We start from the raw sequence: 20365 nt of genomic DNA, 5'->3' as shown, positions 1-20365 counted from the left end.
AGTGGTAGTGCCTAGCAAACACAAGATGATATTAAACCAGTTGTATTTCAATGCATTAGCCATTTCATAGATTCATAGAATGGTTTGCACTGGAAGGGACCTTGAAGATCATCTAGTACCAACACCCCTGCCATGGGCAAGGACACCCTTCACTAGATCAGATTGTTCCAGGCCTCATCCAGGCCCCCTTCAGATACTGGAAGGTTACTGTATGGTCTCCCCAGAGCATTCTATTCTCCAGGCTGAACAGCCCCATATCTCCTAGCCTGTCTCCTTAGGCGAGATGCCTCAGCCCTCTGATCATCTTTGTGGCCCTCCTCTGGACCCACTCCAAGAGGTCAGATTTCTTCTTACACTGGGGGCACCAGAACTGGATGCAGTACTGGAGGTGGGGGTCTCAGAAAAGCAGAGTAGAGGGGGAGAATCACTTCCCTTATCCTGCTGTTCTCACTTCTTTTGATGCAGCCCAGGATAGGGTTGGCTTTCTGTACTGCAAGCACACATTGTCAGTTCATGTCGAGTTTTCCGTCAACCAACACCCCCAAAGCTGAATAATTCAAAGATGATTAAATTATCAGGTATAATTCTGGCCAAATTCCACCCCAAATTCCTACTGTGGATCGTGAACACACTGGGAGCAATCTGCTAGATGTAACCGCCAAAGGCAGTGGTAGAATCACCATCCCTGGAGGTGTTCAGGCACCATGTGGACCTGGCACTTAGGGACACAGTTTAGTGTTGACCCTTCAGTGCTGGGTCAAGGGTTGGACTGGATGATCTTTGAGGTCTCTTCCAAATGGATATATTCTGTGATTCTTTGAACTTCAGGGTGATGTCTCCCCATCTCACCTTCCTGCTGAGCACAGCAGACTTCAAGCAAGGCACAGCACCATAACCTCCCTTGGCTCAGTGCTTCTGGGGTCAGGTGGCCTGGACAGACAATAGGTTACTACAGCAAAACAAAATCATGGCGAGACCATCCTTTTTTTAATGAAACTCTTAGAATTCTTAGGTTTAAGCTGGTAATTTCCTATTTCCTGTTTGGATCTTATTTCTTTCTATGAAGGTAGCAAGGTTTGGGATTTGCTGGTCGGTGCTCTTCTTCCTGTTCCTCACCAGCCTTCAGATGAAGATTTATGGGCAGTGACGTACCACTGCCCTGTTAGCACAGGAAAGCAGCATGATCAAAATACACAAAATGCCCCAAATTTTTGCATCTGTAACCTTGTTTTCAGCTCCATCTGAGCTGTGCCTGATGTGGGATCTTAGGTACATGATGCAAAAGCAGAGCAGGTCTGCACTGGCTTTGATATGTCTGGCTGGCCACAGAGGCGAATCCTGCAAGCTGGGCTCTGAGGCCCATAGCAGTTCTTTGAGCTACCAAGACTGTAGTTCTATGAATGAAGATAGCAGCCAGACAACCTCTTTTTTTATTCCCACTCCTATGCCTAAGTGAAGCCACAAAAAGGAGCAGTAGATGGACAGCAAAAAGCCCTGTGGTTGATTTGTTGTTTTTTCTGTGTAATGGAAATATTTTGTTATAACTTGTTTTCACAATATTCACATCTTTATTATTGTCTCTTCTTAATCATGCACTAATAGACCTGGGAGGAAAGGCAACCTGCTTTCAGTAAGCTGCTCTTTTTTTTTTTTTTTTTTTTTTTGGGGGGGGGGGGGGTGGGGCAGGCAGGAACAGCTTGTTTGGATGGGATGACAGCAAATTGAAGCCTGAACTGTAAGCAGGATGTTTTCAAAGTCTGCAGGAAGTTAGGTCATTTGCTCACACTCTGTCTGGGTTATTGTCTAAGGAAAATATGGAAAACCTTATGCAAATAGGCACTGACTCTAGAAGATTAAGTTGATGTTAGATGGCTGCTTTGTGGAAGGCATTCTGGTGGTAGTAATTCTGTTTCCATTGTCCAGTCTTCCTGCTCCACACACTGCATGGGCACCACCATAACAAAGATAAAACTCTTTCCAATGTAGTGCCACTCAGGAAGTCCTTTAATCACTGAAATCAATCTCTTTCCAAGATTTCCGTTCTATCCAGATCTAATTAAAGAAAAACAAAAGCAAAATACACCCCAAAACCCAAAAAAGCCCCAAACAAGTACCCTAAAACCAACAAAAGTCCACACAAACAAAAAACCCAAACAACCCAAAATCAAAACAACTAAACAAACAAAACTAATTAAGAATGCTGCAAAGGATTTTTATATTTTGTTTGTTTGTTTTTTGTTCAGAGATAATCAGGGCATCACAATCTTCATATAGAAAGCAGCGACATTTGCAGCTTCGAGGTACCTTTATTCCTGAGCTTTGTCTACTGACAGCATTGAGTTTGCAGGTTTCCCAAGATAGCCTGGAGAGTTTGGATATCAAATCCCTGCAGAGCTGTTCGCCACACAGGATTCTTGCACAAAAACATTAAACTCATTGCCAGAACAAATGCCCGTGTACCCAAATGGTGCTTTCAATTTGTATGAATGGAGACCCAGGGGGCTTATGATTTGGATTATTCTGTAACATACCTTTGAGAAAGCATGTAAGTGATGAACAGAACCAGTTCCATACCAATGGATTTTCTGTCTCAGGGCACATTGGACTTTAAATCTGCAGTAATAGTGAAGCATTGGGAGTACAAGTGTTTATCAGCAGTACAAACTTACTTCTCCTCTGGTTGCCTAAGCAGAAATACTACTTCTAAAGGTGTTTGCTTATTAATATTGAGATTTTACTAGAATTCTTAAGTGCAAAGCAATGGTCTTGTTGATCTCATCTGAAAATTATTATTATTATTATTAGATTGGTGACTGTACATGAAAAGGAGTGGGTCAGAAGCTCTACATGGAGTCACAGAGAAAAGGCATTTTAAACCTTTGTAAAACAAGCTGCAGGGTGAAGATAATTTCTACAACTTATTTCTTCCTCCTAATACTTGTAATCTTTAGAACCACAACCGTTTTAGCTAAAACTATGCAGTAGATTAGATCAAAGCATACAAGTATGGAGAAATTTTTAATAACAAGTATTTAAACTTTTTAATAGAAAAGTGAGTTTATCACAAGCTTTAAGGGACAAACATTGACACACACCACAATTCATGCCCGATAGAGGCAAATGCACATATAAGGCCCAGAGATAAAAGGTATGAAAACGGGGAGACAGGAAGGGGGGGGGGGATCCCAAGAACATTTTCTTTTGTTTTGTGATATGCTCTTACAACAATAATCTCTCTGTAACAAGAACCGAGTAGAATGGAAATGACTGTTTGTCTGCAAGGTAATGTGGCTGTAGTTCTAACGAGCATGTAACATCAACCAATATCAAACTCCTTCCCATTGTGGAGTACTTCCTTGTGGCATTCCCTTGTCTGCCATGACAGCTTGCTCTGTGTTAAGTAGGAGCAGACCTATGCAAGGGCTTCACTCTGCATCAACGATGTTTTTGGAAACTTCATATTTTAAACTCTCTGGCCATAGGATAAGTGTCTCCACTTGTACCTATTGTGAGGGATAGCTATATGTTAATTATCCAACTAGCAGTTGCAATGTCTTTTGGAGGGAGTAGGTAAAGACTATTCATGCTATACTTATGAAAGTCTATAAGCCATTAAAAACAAAATTTGCAAGAGAATTACTGCTACTCCAAGTGCAGCTAAAGCTAACCTTTCTAATACACCTCTCTCACAGTACTTTGCTCTATTAAATCTGTTCAGTTGAGCTTCATGCAGCAAGTTCATAATCACTCATGATGGTGTGATTTACGGATTCACAGTATTGGCAGAGTCACGCAGGCTTTGCTATTGTTCCCATGGTCACTGCCACAATAAATTGGCACATTTCTGTGATGAACTAGAGCTCATAAGTGTAACATTTAACATTAACACATGCTGTTTAATAGGATAAATCTATAGGTATCATTTGGTGAGATCACCTCTGTAATAACAAAATATAGACTTCGAAGTTAGAACATTTCCATAACTGAATATCACTCAAATAATCCACTCTATGGCTTTTATCCAAACATTCTAGCATTGTGCAGTGAGGAGGTGGCTCCTGTACGCTATTCCTTGGTGTACTCCTCTAATGAGTATTTTCAGGGACCTTGGAGCCTTCAGGGACCTTCAGGTGTCCGGCTGGGCTTTGAGTTCCAGCTTCTTGAAATAATTGGTAATTGTAGTGTTTGCAACTACAAAAACAGCTTATAAATGGACCCTGCAATTTTCAGACCATTATTGTATTGCATTTGAACATAACAGCCAAGAGTAGCTCTTGGAGAATTGTCCTCATAAAAACAAGTTCCTTTTATTAAGCATTCCTGTGTGTAGTAAAAGTAATGAATAATCAGCCGTAAAGCAAAAATATTGTAAGAATTGCAGTGATTGATTAACCATACTATTTTGAACTTCCCATGTAGAAATGAATGGGCAAATGAATAAAACATACAGACTGCAATTGCAAAATATAAAATAAAAAAAAAAAAGAAGTGACACATGAGTGATGAAAGCAGGCTAACAGCAGAGTAATGCTTTTCAGTAAGGAACTGCCTACATACTCATTACAGCCAGTCGATTACTTAAAAAATATATTCATCAGATAATTTATTTGATTAATTTTCCTATTATTTGTCAAATAATTTATTCAACATAAAAGGTAAAATTAAGGGAATAGTGCATTCATCAAATCTTATTGGACGGCTCTAATACTGATTCAGTTCTGTACATTCAGACTGATTCAGGATCAGTAATACTGCTGCAATCAATGCAGAAAAATTTCCTGGCAAATCCATTACTCTGCTGTTTTCTCATATGCTCACAAATTTAATGTACTTAACTAGGCCATTGAAACTGAATGTCTTTCTTGCAGGAGAGCAAACACTCCAGGATTTAAAAGTTTACTGGTTTTCAGACTTGCATGTTCATTACGCTTGGTATTTTTTCATATTCTTAAGACTAGTATCAAAAAAGTTTCTTAACCTCTAACCTCCATCACAAGAAGCCATACCACCCTCTCACATTTTTTTAGTGAATTTGCGTTGCAAAATTCTGTATATCTTTTTTTTCCAAAGGGATATATGTGGAAAATGCCTAGTTATGTTTCTTACATAAGAAAAGTATACTTTGTACTTTTTTACTGTATGTTTTCCAGAAAATAGGTGGTTTAAACATTGTTTTATATCTATTCTTGTGGCTCAGCCTTCCTTTTTAGTGCAAATAAGCTTCCTACAAGGACTAGCAATGGCTTTATTATTTTTTATGAAAGAATAATAGTCCCCTTTTCATTAGCCTCACTGTGGCTTCAGTTAAAGGTGTCTTCGCTGCATTTCTTACACCATTGTGGATAAAGTGGAGATAATTAACTATGTAGTAGCATTAACACTGAGTCTGCAACTTTGGTTGAAACAATTGTTCAGCAACAACAATATCTGCTGGGCTAAATAATCACTGAGTCAGAAAGTACTCGTCCTCTTCAGTGGACAGGGCCAGCTTGAATCTCCAAGCTACAGCTTTCATGCTGCCATACCCAATGGATGCAGCTTCTCAGCAAGACCAGGACTTTCACATAAAATGAAGTTTTCTCTTTCCTTCCTTCTGTCATTAAATCCCCTGCTCTAAAGTCATAGAATCATAGAATGGTTCAGGCCAGAAGGGACCTCCAAAGGTCATCTAGTCTGACCTCCCTGCAGTCAGCAGGGACATTCCCAACTAGATCAGGCTGCCCAGGGCCTCGTCAAGTCTTACCTTGAATATCTCCAGGGAAGGAGCCTCAACCACCTTCCTGGGCAACCTGTTCCAGTGTTCCACCACCATCATAGTAAAGAACTTCCTCCCGATATCCAACCTAAATCTGCCCTTCTCTAATTTGAAGCCATTGCCCCACATCCTGTGGCTGCAGGCCCTTGTAAACAGTCTCTGTCCATCCTTCCTGTAGTCCCCCTTCAGGTACTGCAAGGCTGCTATTAGGTCTCCCCGGAGCCTCCTCTTCTCCAGGCTGAACAACCCCAGCTCCCTCATAGCAGAGGTGCTCCAACCCTCTGATCATTTTCATGGCCCTCCTCTGGACCCTTTCCATCAGGTCCATGTCCTTCCTATACTGAGGGCTCCAGACCTTTACACAGTAGTCCCTGGAAATACTTAGGAAAAGAGATTGTGCCATTAGTCTACAACATGAAAATTATTTCCTTTGATGTTGTTACTCAGGAATAAATTCACCACATAAGACTCAAAGATTCTTGACAGGTGGTTCATGTTTTTTGTTTAAACCACCTTAGCTAACAGCGTTATAAGAAAAAGCTTGTGCAGAAGTTCTCCCTCAGATTCACTGAAAGGACATTAATGACTTGTAAAATCAAATGTGTTCTCTGTCATCAAGAGTGAAGCAAGCAGGAACAGCAGGTGAGGGAGTACAGATGGATGCCAAGGGGAAAGGGAAGAGCAGCCACAGGTGTCAGCTGGCTGTGCAGACATCCTGAGATGTCCCTCAGCTTGCTGCAGGTTAATGTCTCAGGCATCCTTCTTTTCTAGCAAGACAAACAGCGCTGACTACCTTAGAAAAGAACACAACTGCATGAATCCGTGGGGTTTGTTGGTTTCTTTTTTCTTTTTTTTTAATTGCCTAATATTCTCTTGGTGATTATTTACATTCCCTTGTTTTAAGAACAATATGATAAACACTGTGCTTACCCTAAACTGTTCATTGAAAGGACACCATAGGTTTGCTTTAAATAATTAATATGGACTGATGATGTCTTTTGGACTTTCTTAGTAATTACATAATGACTACATCCACACTGTATATTTTCTCACTTAAATCTCAGTTTCCTACTACTATTCTACTTTTCCTTAGATTCATCCCTTGCAGGCATTTAGAGAAGAAAATTTAAATTCACAGTAGTAATCACATGTGAATAATCTTTTTGGCAATCTCACTTGGTCATTGAAAAAGCTTTTTGTGGTGTTGAATAAGATAGTAAACCACAGCATAGGATTTTGTGACCTTATCCACAGCAGATTTGTGAATGTTTCTGAAAAGGAATGCACCAAATCCCTTAGAGGATCTGGCAAACTATGGAAGGAATGGACAGCTTTCTTCCAACTATTCAAACCTCCAAAATGGCAAATACAGCCTGCTGTCAGATCCAACATTACAGTCATGCTCCCAATGCTGATGTTTTAGCTTTGCAATCCAATAAGAAACACCATTGAACCCAGAAGTCTGAGAAGCTATTTGCTTTGATGAAAAACAAAGAAGCCCCATTATTCATTTATTTATTTACAGTAAGTGCTCTAAAAATATAAAGGAAATATTTAATTGAATCTAAATCAGCATCTTGAGATATGTAAAAGAACAGCTGTGAAGTATTCATATATAAAGAGTAGCTCTATATGAAAATTATATATTTCCTGAGAGAGTGTGAAATAAACTCATTTAGGTATGTTTTAACTTTTAAAACAGTTCTAATCCTGCATCACTGAAAATATTTCCCCCAAAATATTACCTAAAGGGCACTTATTATTCTTTTTATTACATTTTATACTTTCAGAAAAGATTGTGTACTTAAAGCGTCCAAGAAGGTATATGCACTGGGGACACCGTAATGAGATAAATCAGTAAAGAGACAAACCCAGACTGTTTGACTGCCAGCTTGTGTCCAATTGTATGCAATTAATATGGCATAAATTTTCAGTTTGAAGCTTAAACTGTTGTATTGTTAATAGCTTAATTCCATTCCCCCCTGACTGAAATAACGATGACCCACGATGTTGTCATTTTTCCCAGCCATTAGCCGCATCAGCCAGAAAGACAGAAATGTATTGCTCTCTGTAGCAGAATTCAGACCATCACAAGCTCATTAATTCAAACACTCATAATGAGGGTCATTGTAAAGACTGATACAGATACAGCTGCTCTGAACTTCAGACATTTTTTGAAAGAGCCAAATTCAATATGATATATGTAAAAAATTCAAGTATATGCCTAAGAGAGCAGCAGGAGAAATTTTCTCATTCTTTTTTGTGAGATCTGACATCAGCATATAGATGGTTTCATCAATTATTGAGACAGAGACTAAGAAAGGAAAAGGGAATGATTTGGGGGTTTCGTTTTTGAAGTTCGAATGTAAAGTGCTCGGACTGAATCAGAATGAGTATGTCTGAATATTTAGAATTAGCTGCCTCTTTCTTAGACCTTCTCTTCTTTGTAACACTAGAGAGCCTTGAAAGGCTGGTGTTTATAAAGTGTTTTAATAAGTGTTGAAAGTCAAAGGATATTATGAAATTACCAATTCCTTTTTAATTTTATAAATACATGTGTATTGCAAATAGCCTAAAAAACTCAGACATATATTAAATAATTACTTGTGTTAAGAAAAAGAACTGTCTTTAGATAGTCCAGGATGAGGAATTGGGGGGATGAGGGAGATTCAGATCTCCCTGCACCAGTGAATATTTAATTATTTATATGGCATGGAACAGATCCAGCAGGGCTGATGGTGCCATAGCAGTGAATAGCTAGTACAGAGGCTAGAGAAACTAAGGGTCATAGCCTAGTTTGAATATTAAGCACAGCAGAAAATTTTGCCTATGTCTCCAACATTCTGGATAAATGTCCTGTCCACAGGGATTTTCATTGTCCACAAGTGTCCTTTCTAATTAATCAGAAAAACTGTCCTAGTCAGGAAGCCTTTCCTGGTGCAAGTATAGTCTAAAACAGTAAATGTCTTTTAGTGCTAATGAACTGACATTTTTCAACAAAATAAAGTTGGGCAAAATTTTCTTGAATGCCTCTTGTCCTTTTCTGTTTCACTTTACTAGATGCCCAGGTGCTAACTAAGCTACTGCCATGAAAGATGAACCATTTCTATCTGAGCTTTCAAGAGCTTCTTCTTTTTTTTTTTTTTTTTTTTTTTTTTGTCTTGCTCCAAAAAAAAAAAAAAAAAAAAAAAAAGAGAGGAGAGGAAGGAAAAAACCCAAACTTCTTAGTCACTAAACTTGACAGCTGTCAGCTACCTTGATTGGGGGAAATGATGATATATTACTTCACTCAGTATCTTATAATTTAATTGTAACTAATTATGAAAGAAACTACAACTCTTCAACGTAAGTGCAAATATTTTTATTTGCAGGCAGGTGTTTTGCATGCTTTATTAAATTTTGTGCATTTCATACCATTAAGCTCAACTAAAAATAACTATTTCGCACCTACACAGAGAGCATTTTGTGCAGTGTGAAGGACTAACATCATATTTACTTGAGGATAGAACATTTTGTTACTCTTCCAGTATGTAAAATATGTACATTTAACAGTGGAATTAAGGACCTATTTTAAATATAGCAGTTGCTAAGCAATATGCTATTAGCACAAACTCCAACAGCTTGGAACATTTAGTGCTTTAGGACCTACATGCTCATTTTTATATTATTATTTAGTTTGCAAAATACAGTTAATAATCAGCTGAGAAGCTTGCAATTTGCTTCAACAATAGATGAGATTGTTTCTTAGTGCTCTTCTGGATCCTCATCTTATGAAAAAGAACCAGGTAAATACTATGTCTTGCATACCACTCTATTTTCTTCTACAAACTGTGGATGGGTGAAATTCTGCTGCAGTGGTCCCAGAACTACCAGGAGTAGAAGTCACAGCAGCAGTAGCTTGCTCTACCTGTGCTCACCATTGGGCATTCTCCTTCATTAAGGAAGCCTATGCAGAAGTACTCTGTTCAGCTAATGGGATGCAAATATGAAAACAGATTTACACAGCCATCATAGCCCTATAGCTACAGCCTTTCTTCCTATCCTACGACACATCTGATTGATCAAAAAGAGCTCTCCAGGCTAATTCCTTTAGCAAAACATTCTTATTGTTCACAAGATTATTAGGAAAGTACTGGGACATTTATCTGAATGTGCAATTGCTTTTTCTCTCCTGCAAATTTCTTTATAAGAGAAAATTATTCAGATTGATGCTGTGGGTTGGATTGTATCCTAGGACTTGTACAACTCCAGACAGCTTTGAACTCTTTCTGTCTGCTGTATCTTACCACCAACATCACCATTATGAATAAGGGAACTCTACTAGGGAGACCCCCAAAACACAGCTGCAGAAGTTCACTATACTGCTTAATAGCACAGGCCGCATCCATGATAGATGGAAGTGCTGGCCTTCAGATTGAAACCTAAATCAGTGTCCACAAATCTCATCCCTTGACTCTACTACTTTCTATGATGTGTAGAGGTAAAGCTTTCACAACAGTGGAGGCAGTTTTCTCATTTCACAGTTCTGCCATTGGTTTAATGGGGCCAGAAGTCACTACAATGTCCTAAGTCCTCGTGACCGCTCACACAGGTGATCTCCCCAAGGAGGATGTACTAAAGACTTACAATCCCCCTTTAAACCCAGTCATGAGTGCATAATAAAACCTAGATCATCTACATTTGTGGCTACCTGGAGATTATCCAGGGTTATAAAGATATATAAATACAGTTGCCCATGTCTACAGAAGTGTGATATCATGGGATCCTAATAATTGCCTTCATTTAATGCCTATGTTTCCTAACATTTGTTCATAAATATATCACAATGTTTCTCAAATCTAAGAAAGCTAAAAATACTTTTACAAATATCTTTAAGGAGAAATTATTTCCTGAAGATGCTATGAGTAGAGGCTGTTACTATATCAGCCCTTGTCTTTGATTAACCACTTAAAAAAAAAAAAAAGAATAGATTAATTATTAAAATTCATCCTGTAGTGCATCTGAGCATGCTAAGTGAAACCTGATTCCTATAGAATCTCAGGGGGATGGAGGGCTGAGATGCTCAGAACCTCACAGAGTGTGGCTTGCAGAGAGAAAACTCAGAGGTTTCCTTTGTGAAATAATAAGGACTGAGCACACTGCTTGTCCACTTAGAGGTGGCTTGTTAAATGAAAAACAAGCAAAAAAAAAAAAATCCGTTCTGGGCTTGGAATCAATGTAATTCCCCTTTAGCCTATTAGACTTGCTGAGAAGCCCCTCTTAGGACATACAGCAGCTTCTCTGACTGCTCATCCATGTAATAACACTGAAAACAAAGGCACAAGTCACACTGCAATGCTATTATTCACTTGATAAAACTGTGTCCATGCCACAACATTTCATGCTTTGGGTTTGCACAAAGCTGTGGAGTAGCTCTGCTCATTACACAGGTAACTTCTCCCCAAAGCCAGCATGTGGCAGCAGCAGCAGTCCCCAGGCTGGCCCTTTCCAGGCCTGTGCAAAGCCTGTCCTGAGCTTGGTTTCACAGTTGCCTGCACATTTTGCTCTACTCCAGCTTGCTGCCTCTCCGGAGACAGCGTGCCTTATGTTTGCCATTTCATTCTCATTCACCTTGCCTGTCACTTTAAGGCAGCCCTAATTATAACATCATCAAAGGTTTATTCAACAAGATCTGAAGATTGTGCTTTAATTATAAAAATGAAAACATACGATTACAGCCAAAGTAAGTACAAAACACAGTATTTGGCTGTAAGTAGCAGCTGAAGCATTTTTAGATGTTTCAGTGTCTCTCGTACAGAAATCCCTGTTTTTCCCAGCTGGAAAATTGGGGGATCCATAATTCCTTGCGCCCATCTCTATTTTTGATTACTTTTGCAGCCTACTACCTCCATTTCTGCTCCTTTGAAGCTCAGTTTTGGATACAAATTTACATGTTTGAAGTGGCTGTATCTTTGGCCAGACACTTTGGGTGATTTGACTTCCCATGCCATTTGCTGAACAATGCATGGCTCTTTGGGCATAACAGGTATATAAAGGTCATTTTCCCTTGAGTCTCACACACTCCAACTTCTCTATACTCCTACTCAGTCCAGCTGTCCAACATAAACATTTTATTTTATATTTCCCAGAAATAGTGAAGGCTACTGGTATGTTCATAGTAAAGAACATGCAGAGTATCCTGCTGAAGAACAATATGCTGTGTTTATAGTATCTGTTGAATTACCAGTTCTCAGGAAAGGCCACACTTGACACATTATTAACATTAGCTAGGTTTTTCTCCTGGATTTCCCCCTGAGTTTGTGTTACTGTTTTCCTTTCTTTGTTGTTGCATTTCTGTACCACACAACACTTTATTGTTGCCTGTTTTGTCCTCCAAAGGATAAAATGCAGTTCCAGAGGCATCTAACTTCAGCTGAAAAGAAAAAAATATATATACATGCTAAGGTACCTAAAAGTTACTGTTTTAAGGCAGTGAGTATTGTGTAAAGGCAGACTATGCACTTTGCTACAGATATTTTTTATTAATGGAGTGTTTCAAAACGGGGCAAAAACCGGCTTAGGACTTTAATAAATCTTGGAAATGACCAGATGTTTCAGAAGTTAAGCTCACCCTCATTACCCTGTAACACTACCTCCTACAAGGCTACCTGAGATGTATTATACAGTAATTGTGCTCTGGCAGCTGACTGCAAGAAGGTGGTTTTAACCTCTCCCATTCCCTTGAGATGTGTAGATTATTCCCATTAGAATGGATTGATGAATGAAAAGATCATAGTTAATGGGTATTACTTTGATGAAGAGGGCCAAATCCTATTACCCTGTGCAATGGACAGTGTCAGTATTATGTGTGTAATGGAGCACTGCTGGGACAAAGAGAAATGGAGTTCACTGCCACAAGGCCCCACATCTACCCATTGCCCACTCCATCCTTGCTCAGCAAAACCTCAGCAGCCAGTTTATATGGCTGAGGGATAAGAGGGTTTGGCCCACAGAGCTTTTTACAGAGCCTGTGAATGGCAAGAGGAAGGCTTTCTTTGGTATTAGTGGTCTTGATGATAGGCTGGAAGAAAGGAAGTTTGGTTGTATGGTTTGCACTGCAATCAGTTTCTGAAGCAGCACCAATGTGTGTATTCTCCATGCTCGTGGTACTTTGATCACATTTCACCCTACCTTTTGCGGATTCCTAAGTACATTAGGTGGGTTGTGCAGATTACAGTGTGTGCAGTAAGTTATTTGATATATTATTCACCAACAAGTATAAGATAAAAAAGTAAGTCCGCATATCATTACCCACAACTGCTGACTGACTTATAATTAACTTTGAAAAATTGCTGGTTTAGGAGATATTATAGATTACAATTTTAAATAGAAGGAGTTTCAGAATAGCTCTCATGATCAGTGCAAGTACAAGGTATTCAGCAAAGGATTAATTCCCTAAACTGTTAATCAGCTCTATCTCCTGTCTTATCAAATTGTAAATACATTATTCTGTATTAAAGTATGAGCATGCAGCTAATTAAAGCAGTGCCTGCATTTAATATCAGATACTCCCCCCTTGACACCACAAAAATGTTCTAAGGACATACATAACAAGTGTTAACAAATGAAAGTGATTCTTTTTAAAGTGATGCCGTGCTTGTACAGCAGCCTTTGTTTTGACTTTGGGGGAATTTATTTTTTTCAAGAGAAAGGATGAAGGAAGGAAACCCACAGTCTTTCTGGAGAAATGAGTTGAGGAAGACATTAATTCTATTCACTCTACAGCTGGAAGCTCACAGGAACCAACCAAAGTATTACAACCAAGAATCTACAAATAGTTTCTGGATGACATCCATCTAAAATTTGGTTCATCTACCAACATTTTTTGTATGTTCTGATCTTAAATGCTGCAAAGCAAAATAAGATTTTTATTTTTTTAAAAAACAAGAAAGTAAATACAGTCACGTTATTAAAGAAATGTTGTCTACATTTAAATGACAAATTAGTGAAGCCTAGCTGAGCAAACAGAGGTTCAGAACCATAATTGAACATTATTTGCAAAACTGATTCTTTTAGTTGGTTTTTTGATTGTTTTTTTTTTTCTGTTTCAAACTCAAGTAAAGTAATGCCATTGTAAAGAAGGCAGGGTAAAAAATACTGAAATTATTTTAATCTATGAACCAAACATAAAACATAAGAGAGAATAAGCTGCAAGGTGCCTTTCAACCAAACTTAGGGTTTTTTTAAAATTCTTTCTGTAAATCTCAAAATTTTTTATGGTACTTGAAAGTTTTCACATCCCAAAGACCTCAGAACATACAATGTTATTAATGTTATTCAGCAACAAAAGGCATACATTTTGTCAAGACCTGTGTGTTACAGTAAAATAGAAAATCCAGGGAGGTAAGGGGCTTTTGAGGGTCTCTCCCCTCTCTCCCCTCTCTCCCCTGTCTCCCCTCTCTTTCTCCTTCCATCTTTACTTAGAGAAAAAAATTCTCAGCAGGAATTTGAAGTGATTTACCAATAAAATCAATAAACATTTGCAGACTGTTGGTAGTGATACTGTTGAGATAAGGCAGAGTTACAGCCCTGTCTGATCAATGTTATTGCAGGGCTCATATTTTTTAATGGAAGTGGGTAAAAAAAAGAATGGAATTTTTGCTCTTCTGTGACTGGATTCTGTAGGTTTAAATACACAGAAACTTTACCTGACTTGTTTTATTTAACTATGTAACAGTAACTATAATTCAAAAGCATTCTGGTTTTAACTAAAAGTTCCTCTCTCCACTCTTCTCAGGTTAATTTGTTGGCTTTCGGAGTGATTATTTATAAAGTATTTCGACACACTGCAATGCTAAAGCCAGAAGTTAGTTGTTATGAAAATATAAGGTAAGTTTGCCACTTCATACAAATTCTACCTTCTGTAAGTTTAAATACAGCCAGAGATGAAAGTGAGTATTCAAAAATAGCAATTTAATCTTCTGGAAGATTTGCAGAAGATTATTTACTTACTTACTTACTTAATTTCTGCTATCCCCTCATACAGATTTAAAGGTAGATTCTACAATCTTTATTCCCAGGGAGCAGTATATTTTACAGCAACACTGGTGCTGTGTGAGAGCTGTATGAAGAATATGCTTGGTCCAAATCAACCAGAGGGTAAAGGCAGATGGCTGGGTTAAAAAAATAACTGTCCTTTCTTCAGCACTTTCCACAGCTTCTGTGCAAGCCAAACCAGATTTCAAACTTTATGCCTGAATTGGGACCAAAATACTTGCCTTGAAGTAACAAGCAACTCAGAGATAAGAGAATCAAGACATTCATGTTATCTGTAAAAAGTCTACAGTAGGACATTGTGCTTCTATGGCGTTAGGAGGGTTGGGGGAGATTCTCTCCAGGATTTCTACTTTGCATGCTGCTATGATTTTCCCATCAACTCACTCTCTTTAAAACTGATTTATAGAGACCTTGAAAACCGTTTGTGCAGGAAAAGCTGAAGTGTACTACAGGGAACATTGAAAACAACTTACTGTTTGTGTTGCTTAGGAACACTCCTGCAGTTTCAATGCATTGCACTAGATTTATAGTTAGGATTTAGCAATTGTTTGATTGATTACTTTCTCTTATTCCTCACCCTTCCTAGCTTCATGTGGTGAGCTGGTTTTAATGAAGTTGAAAATTATTCATTTTCAGAGGAATGGTGCTAAAAACGTCTGTTGTTAAAAAGAAGTCCTGCAATGACTGGGCTGTGAATGAATAAGAAAGTAATCAGTGGCTTCATTTCCAAGACACCATGCTGTAATTGCTCAAGTCTGTGAGCAGTGCTCTACAGCATGTTGGGGGAAAAAAATCATAGCAAATCAGTTCCTATAATTTTAAAACATCAATACCCTGGCCCAGGAATGTTTGAGAGTATTTGTGTTCTAAAAGAATTGTTTAATTTTTTTTTTTTTTTAAGTAGAAAGAAAGAAAGACAGAAAGTCTAGTTTTACAACTGTCACTGTCTTTTGCAGTGAACCTGAGAGGCAGCCTGGGAAACCTTTGATGTAATGCACATGTACTGACCTAAGAGCATACTGTACCTTTTTCTGGGTTAGACTTTGTGGAAGATAAGGGGGAGGAGGAAAAGTGGGGGAATGCTTCATAACAGACATATGTTTTCCCTTGGGGAATTACATGAACAGTAGATTTAAATCAAATCATATGGTGCTGCAGTACACCAGAGAAAATATAACTGGAGATTAAAGAAGCCAGTGTTTCAAGGCCCTCCAGTTTTACTCTTTTGCTCTTCTGCAGTGATTATGTGAGCTTATTTGTGCCATGGTGCTACAGCACACCCTAAAGAACAGTCCACATGTTTGTACCTCTCAGGCCTTTGCAGATGTGAAAAAATTGCCTAGGCAGCATTCACCATCCAAATCAGTGAAGGATGGAAAATATTACATGCCTGCATGTTGCTCACCATGTTTCCTACCTCTCTAGATCCTGTGCCAGAGGTGCTCTGGCTCTCCTGTTCCTCCTTGGGGCTACTTGGATATTTGGGGTTCTTCACGTTGTCCAGGGATCTGTGGTCACTGCATATCTTTTTACAATCTTCAATGCATTCCAGGGGATGTTCATCTTCATATTTCTTTGTGTATTGTCTAGGAAGGTAAGTGTCCCATTCCTTGTGGGAAGTTACTCAGGCAGTCTCATGAACCTAAAAAGCCACAGCCTTGAAGTGGAGTTGTGGTGCAAATGTTTTCTCAGAGCAAGGAAATCGTTGTGCCACTAATGAGGGAGAGGAAAAAAGAGGGATAATTTTGCTATTGCCTTTAGTGGAGACAGAACCTTTTTACCTTCTCACATATTCCCTCTGTTTTAACACCAATGTACAAAACAGAAAAATGTTTTTTAAAATTGTAAAACTGGCTACAGTGCCATTAACCCAACAAAATAATGCAATTGTGTGAGATAAAACTCACTTCCAGTCTTTCCAGTTAGCAGCAGGATTCACCCACACTACACTGACACGATATTTCCTTCAGAATTCTGTCCTACAGTCAAAAGCAACCCCACTTTAAAACATCCAGTTACAGGAGAAGTACCAAATGAGTTTAAAGACATATACATCTATTTCATATTTGAATTTTATCTTTTTATTTCAGATTCAGGAAGAGTATTATAGGTTGTTCAAAAATGTTCCTTGCTGTTTCGGCTGCTTGAGATAAACAGAAAGAAATCAGCATCTCGGTGGAAGAAGGGAGCAGTCTAGTTGACTTTGTTGTGGATATTACAGGAAAAAAAAGTATGAAATGACCCAGTGAGCAGACATATCTCTTAACTGAGCTACTGGCTGGTTTTGTGCATATGTGTGCATTCATGCAGAGCCATTTGTATTACGCTGTATACAAACAGTACACAGAACAACCCGGATTACCACAAAACAAATATTAATGAAGACTAGGGAATTTCTAAAGAAGCTCAAGATGGTTCAGAAGTTAGATTTTGGGTTTAATATTAGAAATATCCACAGTTCTTGAGTGCATGATACCAAAACCCAACTGGCACAGCAGATTTTATTAATTGCTTTCTAGTGGAAACACATTCACTGTCTTTTTGTAGTGATGACCTTCTTACACTAAGTTATATATGGCCATCTGCAGGGAATGGGTTCCATTAAAGAGCCAATCGATAAAGATCTGCTCCAGCCCTGACTTTTGAAAACATTTCTTTTAATTTAAAGTAGATTTTAAAAGGAATTTGTTTAATATTATTCTCTTATCACTCTAAAACATGTATTTGTATATTAATCGATTCTTTATTTTTATAACTTTAAAAGAACTGTTTAAATCTGAAAAGCTGAGGTCAAATCTGATACAAGAACAGTGGGACAGCAATTTTATAAGTGAAAGATTATTTTGTGAATACTTTGGGAGGGGGGGGAAATATGGTTCTTGTTTTATTTAATTGCCAAAAAGACTGAGATCTGCTAACCTGGCACTATGATTTTGTAGGCTGTGGGAAGAAGATGCTTTCACAACTTTGTCACTTGATAGAGATATTTGGAATCCAGACCTTGCGAAAGTAAAGTGGTAGAAATCACCCATGCAGAACAATACAGATTTAAATTCAAGGTCATGTGTCTCAATACCACATAAAAGTGTAATTACAGCAGTTTTCTCTACTCATAGCATCTTTGAGTCAAGCAATTGTCTTCCTCTGAAGCTTCTGGGTTTGAAACACTTATCGTGTGTTTAACTGTGGGAGCTTGCATCTACTGAAATCAAAGGGAGTATTTGAGGCACAAGTTTGCTGGATCAGGACATAAACACAATGCATCAGCAGTTCCACCTGTGCCACCTTACTTCTAAAATGAGTATGCTTTAATCTCACTCTTTTGGCACCTAGCTTATATGAAATGCTGAGCAATCCTCACTCCACATGGCCTTCTCAGGAAGTGTCTAGGATCTCAGATGAAGCCCAGTATTTTCACCAGCAAGGCACTGTAAATATGTAGTTGTTAATAAACCCCATTGTTGTGCTGTCTGTTAAAATAAAGCACTACTCTGAATTTTATTTATATTAAAGGACACATTTTTGTAGGTAATGGTTTCAGTTGTTTGATTTTATCTTTTTCTCCACAAACACAAGGTCTTAATTTGTACACATGGCAGTGGCATGCTTCATATATTCTATGTCTGTCAAAATCTTGGAAACCAAAAAAAGTCTGTTTTCTAAAAAAAAGAAAAAAAACCCAAACTGTTTGTCCTTTGAATGTAAAATATGTGAATAAACTCAAGTGCTTAGCTTTCACTTTTCAGTATTTCCCTTCATTTAAATAAATACAGTGGTAAAAGTTTGCCCTGAATTTTTTGTTGTTTTTCCTTTGTTGTTGTACATATTCTTCTTGGTTTGGGAGGATGTAGATATATAAGAGTCTTTTTAGAAGGATATCTACTAATGTATCATTTTTGATCTCCTGCAGAAATGTAAGTCTGTCTTGACAAGGAAGCATCTCCAGTAAACGTGTAATAACTTCAGCATGCTCAGGGAGTTTGAAAAAGTTCCTTGAGAAGAAAACATATAAAGTCTTTAGGTTACAACAGTCCCTTTAATGAAAGAACTGCTTTCCAGTCTCTGGGTCAGATCTTCATTGAAACTCTATTTTCCTTACAAACAAGGATGAGTTTTGATCTTTTAACACAGCACATAAGGGGCAGAAAAAAATTGTGCAGATTCATTGCCTTAGAGCCTAAAGGATACTGTAATTGTCTCCCCTAATGCATGCAGAAATAGTGATGAGAAATAAAAGGGTTTATTTTTTGCAGCTTTTAACAACATAAACCCCAACCCAGCAGAAAAAGAGGAAGAGAGACAAGGGACATAAACTGAACAAAGGAGAGGTTTCAGCAAGATATGAGGGAAAACTTTTTCCACTATGAGGACAGTCAAGCATTGGAAATGGTTGCCCAGACGTTGTGCAGTTATGTTAAATTCTTTGATTTTTTTTTAAGACTGGATAAAGTCCCCAGCAACCTTATCTTCACCATGAGAGTGGTGAGAGCCTGGAATGGGTTGTCCAGGGAGGTGGTTGGGGCCCCATCCCTGGAGGTGTTTAAGGCCAGGCTGGATGAGGCTCTGGCCAGCCTGATCTAGTGTGAGGTGTCCCTGCCCATGGCAGGGGGGTTGGAACTAGATGATCCTCGTGGTCCCTTCCAACCCTGACTGATTCTATGATTCTGTATCTGACCCTGTTTTGAGCAGCAAGGTGACTGAGATGACCCTCCGAGGTCCCTTACAGCCTAAATTTTTCTTTGAGTCTACGACATGAAATATCAGATCAGAAAAACAAGAGTTAGGCATTAGTTGTGATTTTGTTTAGTCAATGCACTGAAGTGCCATTCATCAGCTGAACAAACTGTTTTTCCAAAAATAAATTTGTGTGACATATTTGTCAGATCAACTGGTAGCTATTGGACTGGTTTGAAAAAATAAAAACTTTGTTCAGCATCTTTTCAGATGCTTTTGAGAGATATATGACATCCTCAGGTGGGCCCAACAGGAATTAAAAAAAAAAAAGAAGTTAATCGATGATTGACAAGACAGATAAAAGGTAAAATGTTAAGTTCCACTCTGAAAGTGAGTGCTTGCTGAAGAGAGAAATTGTTTCCATTAAAGCAATCAAAGAGGAATTTGTGTTCAGTGTTGCATTTCAAGGTGTGCTTCAGAATGTGATAAATAAGGTCTGCATTAAGAAAGACTGTTTTATCCTGAAATAATTATTTCCTCAAAGAATTGGAAGTTTGTTTCGAAGAAACCACAGTGTCTAGGAGTTATCATCACAGCCTCTGGGAGGTTCAGTCTGCCAGAGCTGTACTGAGGAACAGATCATCTGTGCTCTTTACCTACTGCAATGAAGCAGACAGGCATTGAAAATACCACTAATACTGTTCAAATTTACCTCAGGCTTTCCTCTACTCTCCAGCTCAACTCAGAAGGTGGTTCAGCCACAAATTTGTCAAGTTATGCATCTTAATGACCTGCTTGATGCACAAGAATATAGAGCCAATGTGTATATGATGACATCAGGCTGATGAACAAATATTTTCAGGGCTGATTCCTCAGGCTGTGATACCCTGAGCATTCCTT

The 20365-nt window shown here is 38.4% G+C and overlaps 1 protein-coding gene across 3 annotated transcripts in view; it reads left to right on the top strand.

The window, feature by feature from the left end:
• ADGRL4 (adhesion G protein-coupled receptor L4) overlaps positions 1 to 18571 on the top strand; it is a 75070-nt gene extending 56499 nt beyond the window's left edge. For all 3 annotated transcript variants that reach the window (XM_054383946.1, XM_054383945.1, XM_054383944.1), the window contains 3 exons: positions 14532 to 14623; positions 16217 to 16385; positions 16882 to 18571. In XM_054383946.1, the coding sequence (XP_054239921.1) occupies positions 14532 to 14623; positions 16217 to 16385; positions 16882 to 16944 (324 nt within the window). In that variant the 3' untranslated portion in view covers positions 16945 to 18571. The remainder of the gene's footprint in view (positions 1 to 14531; positions 14624 to 16216; positions 16386 to 16881) is intronic.
• Positions 18572 to 20365: the final 1794 nt, after the last annotated feature.

This window comes from Indicator indicator, chromosome 10 (genome assembly GCF_027791375.1).
Source record: "Indicator indicator isolate 239-I01 chromosome 10, UM_Iind_1.1, whole genome shotgun sequence".
In the NCBI taxonomy this organism is placed as follows: domain Eukaryota; kingdom Metazoa; phylum Chordata; class Aves; order Piciformes; family Indicatoridae; genus Indicator; species Indicator indicator.
Note: the sequence above shows the minus strand (reverse complement) of the source record. Positions and strands in the feature narration are given on the sequence as shown.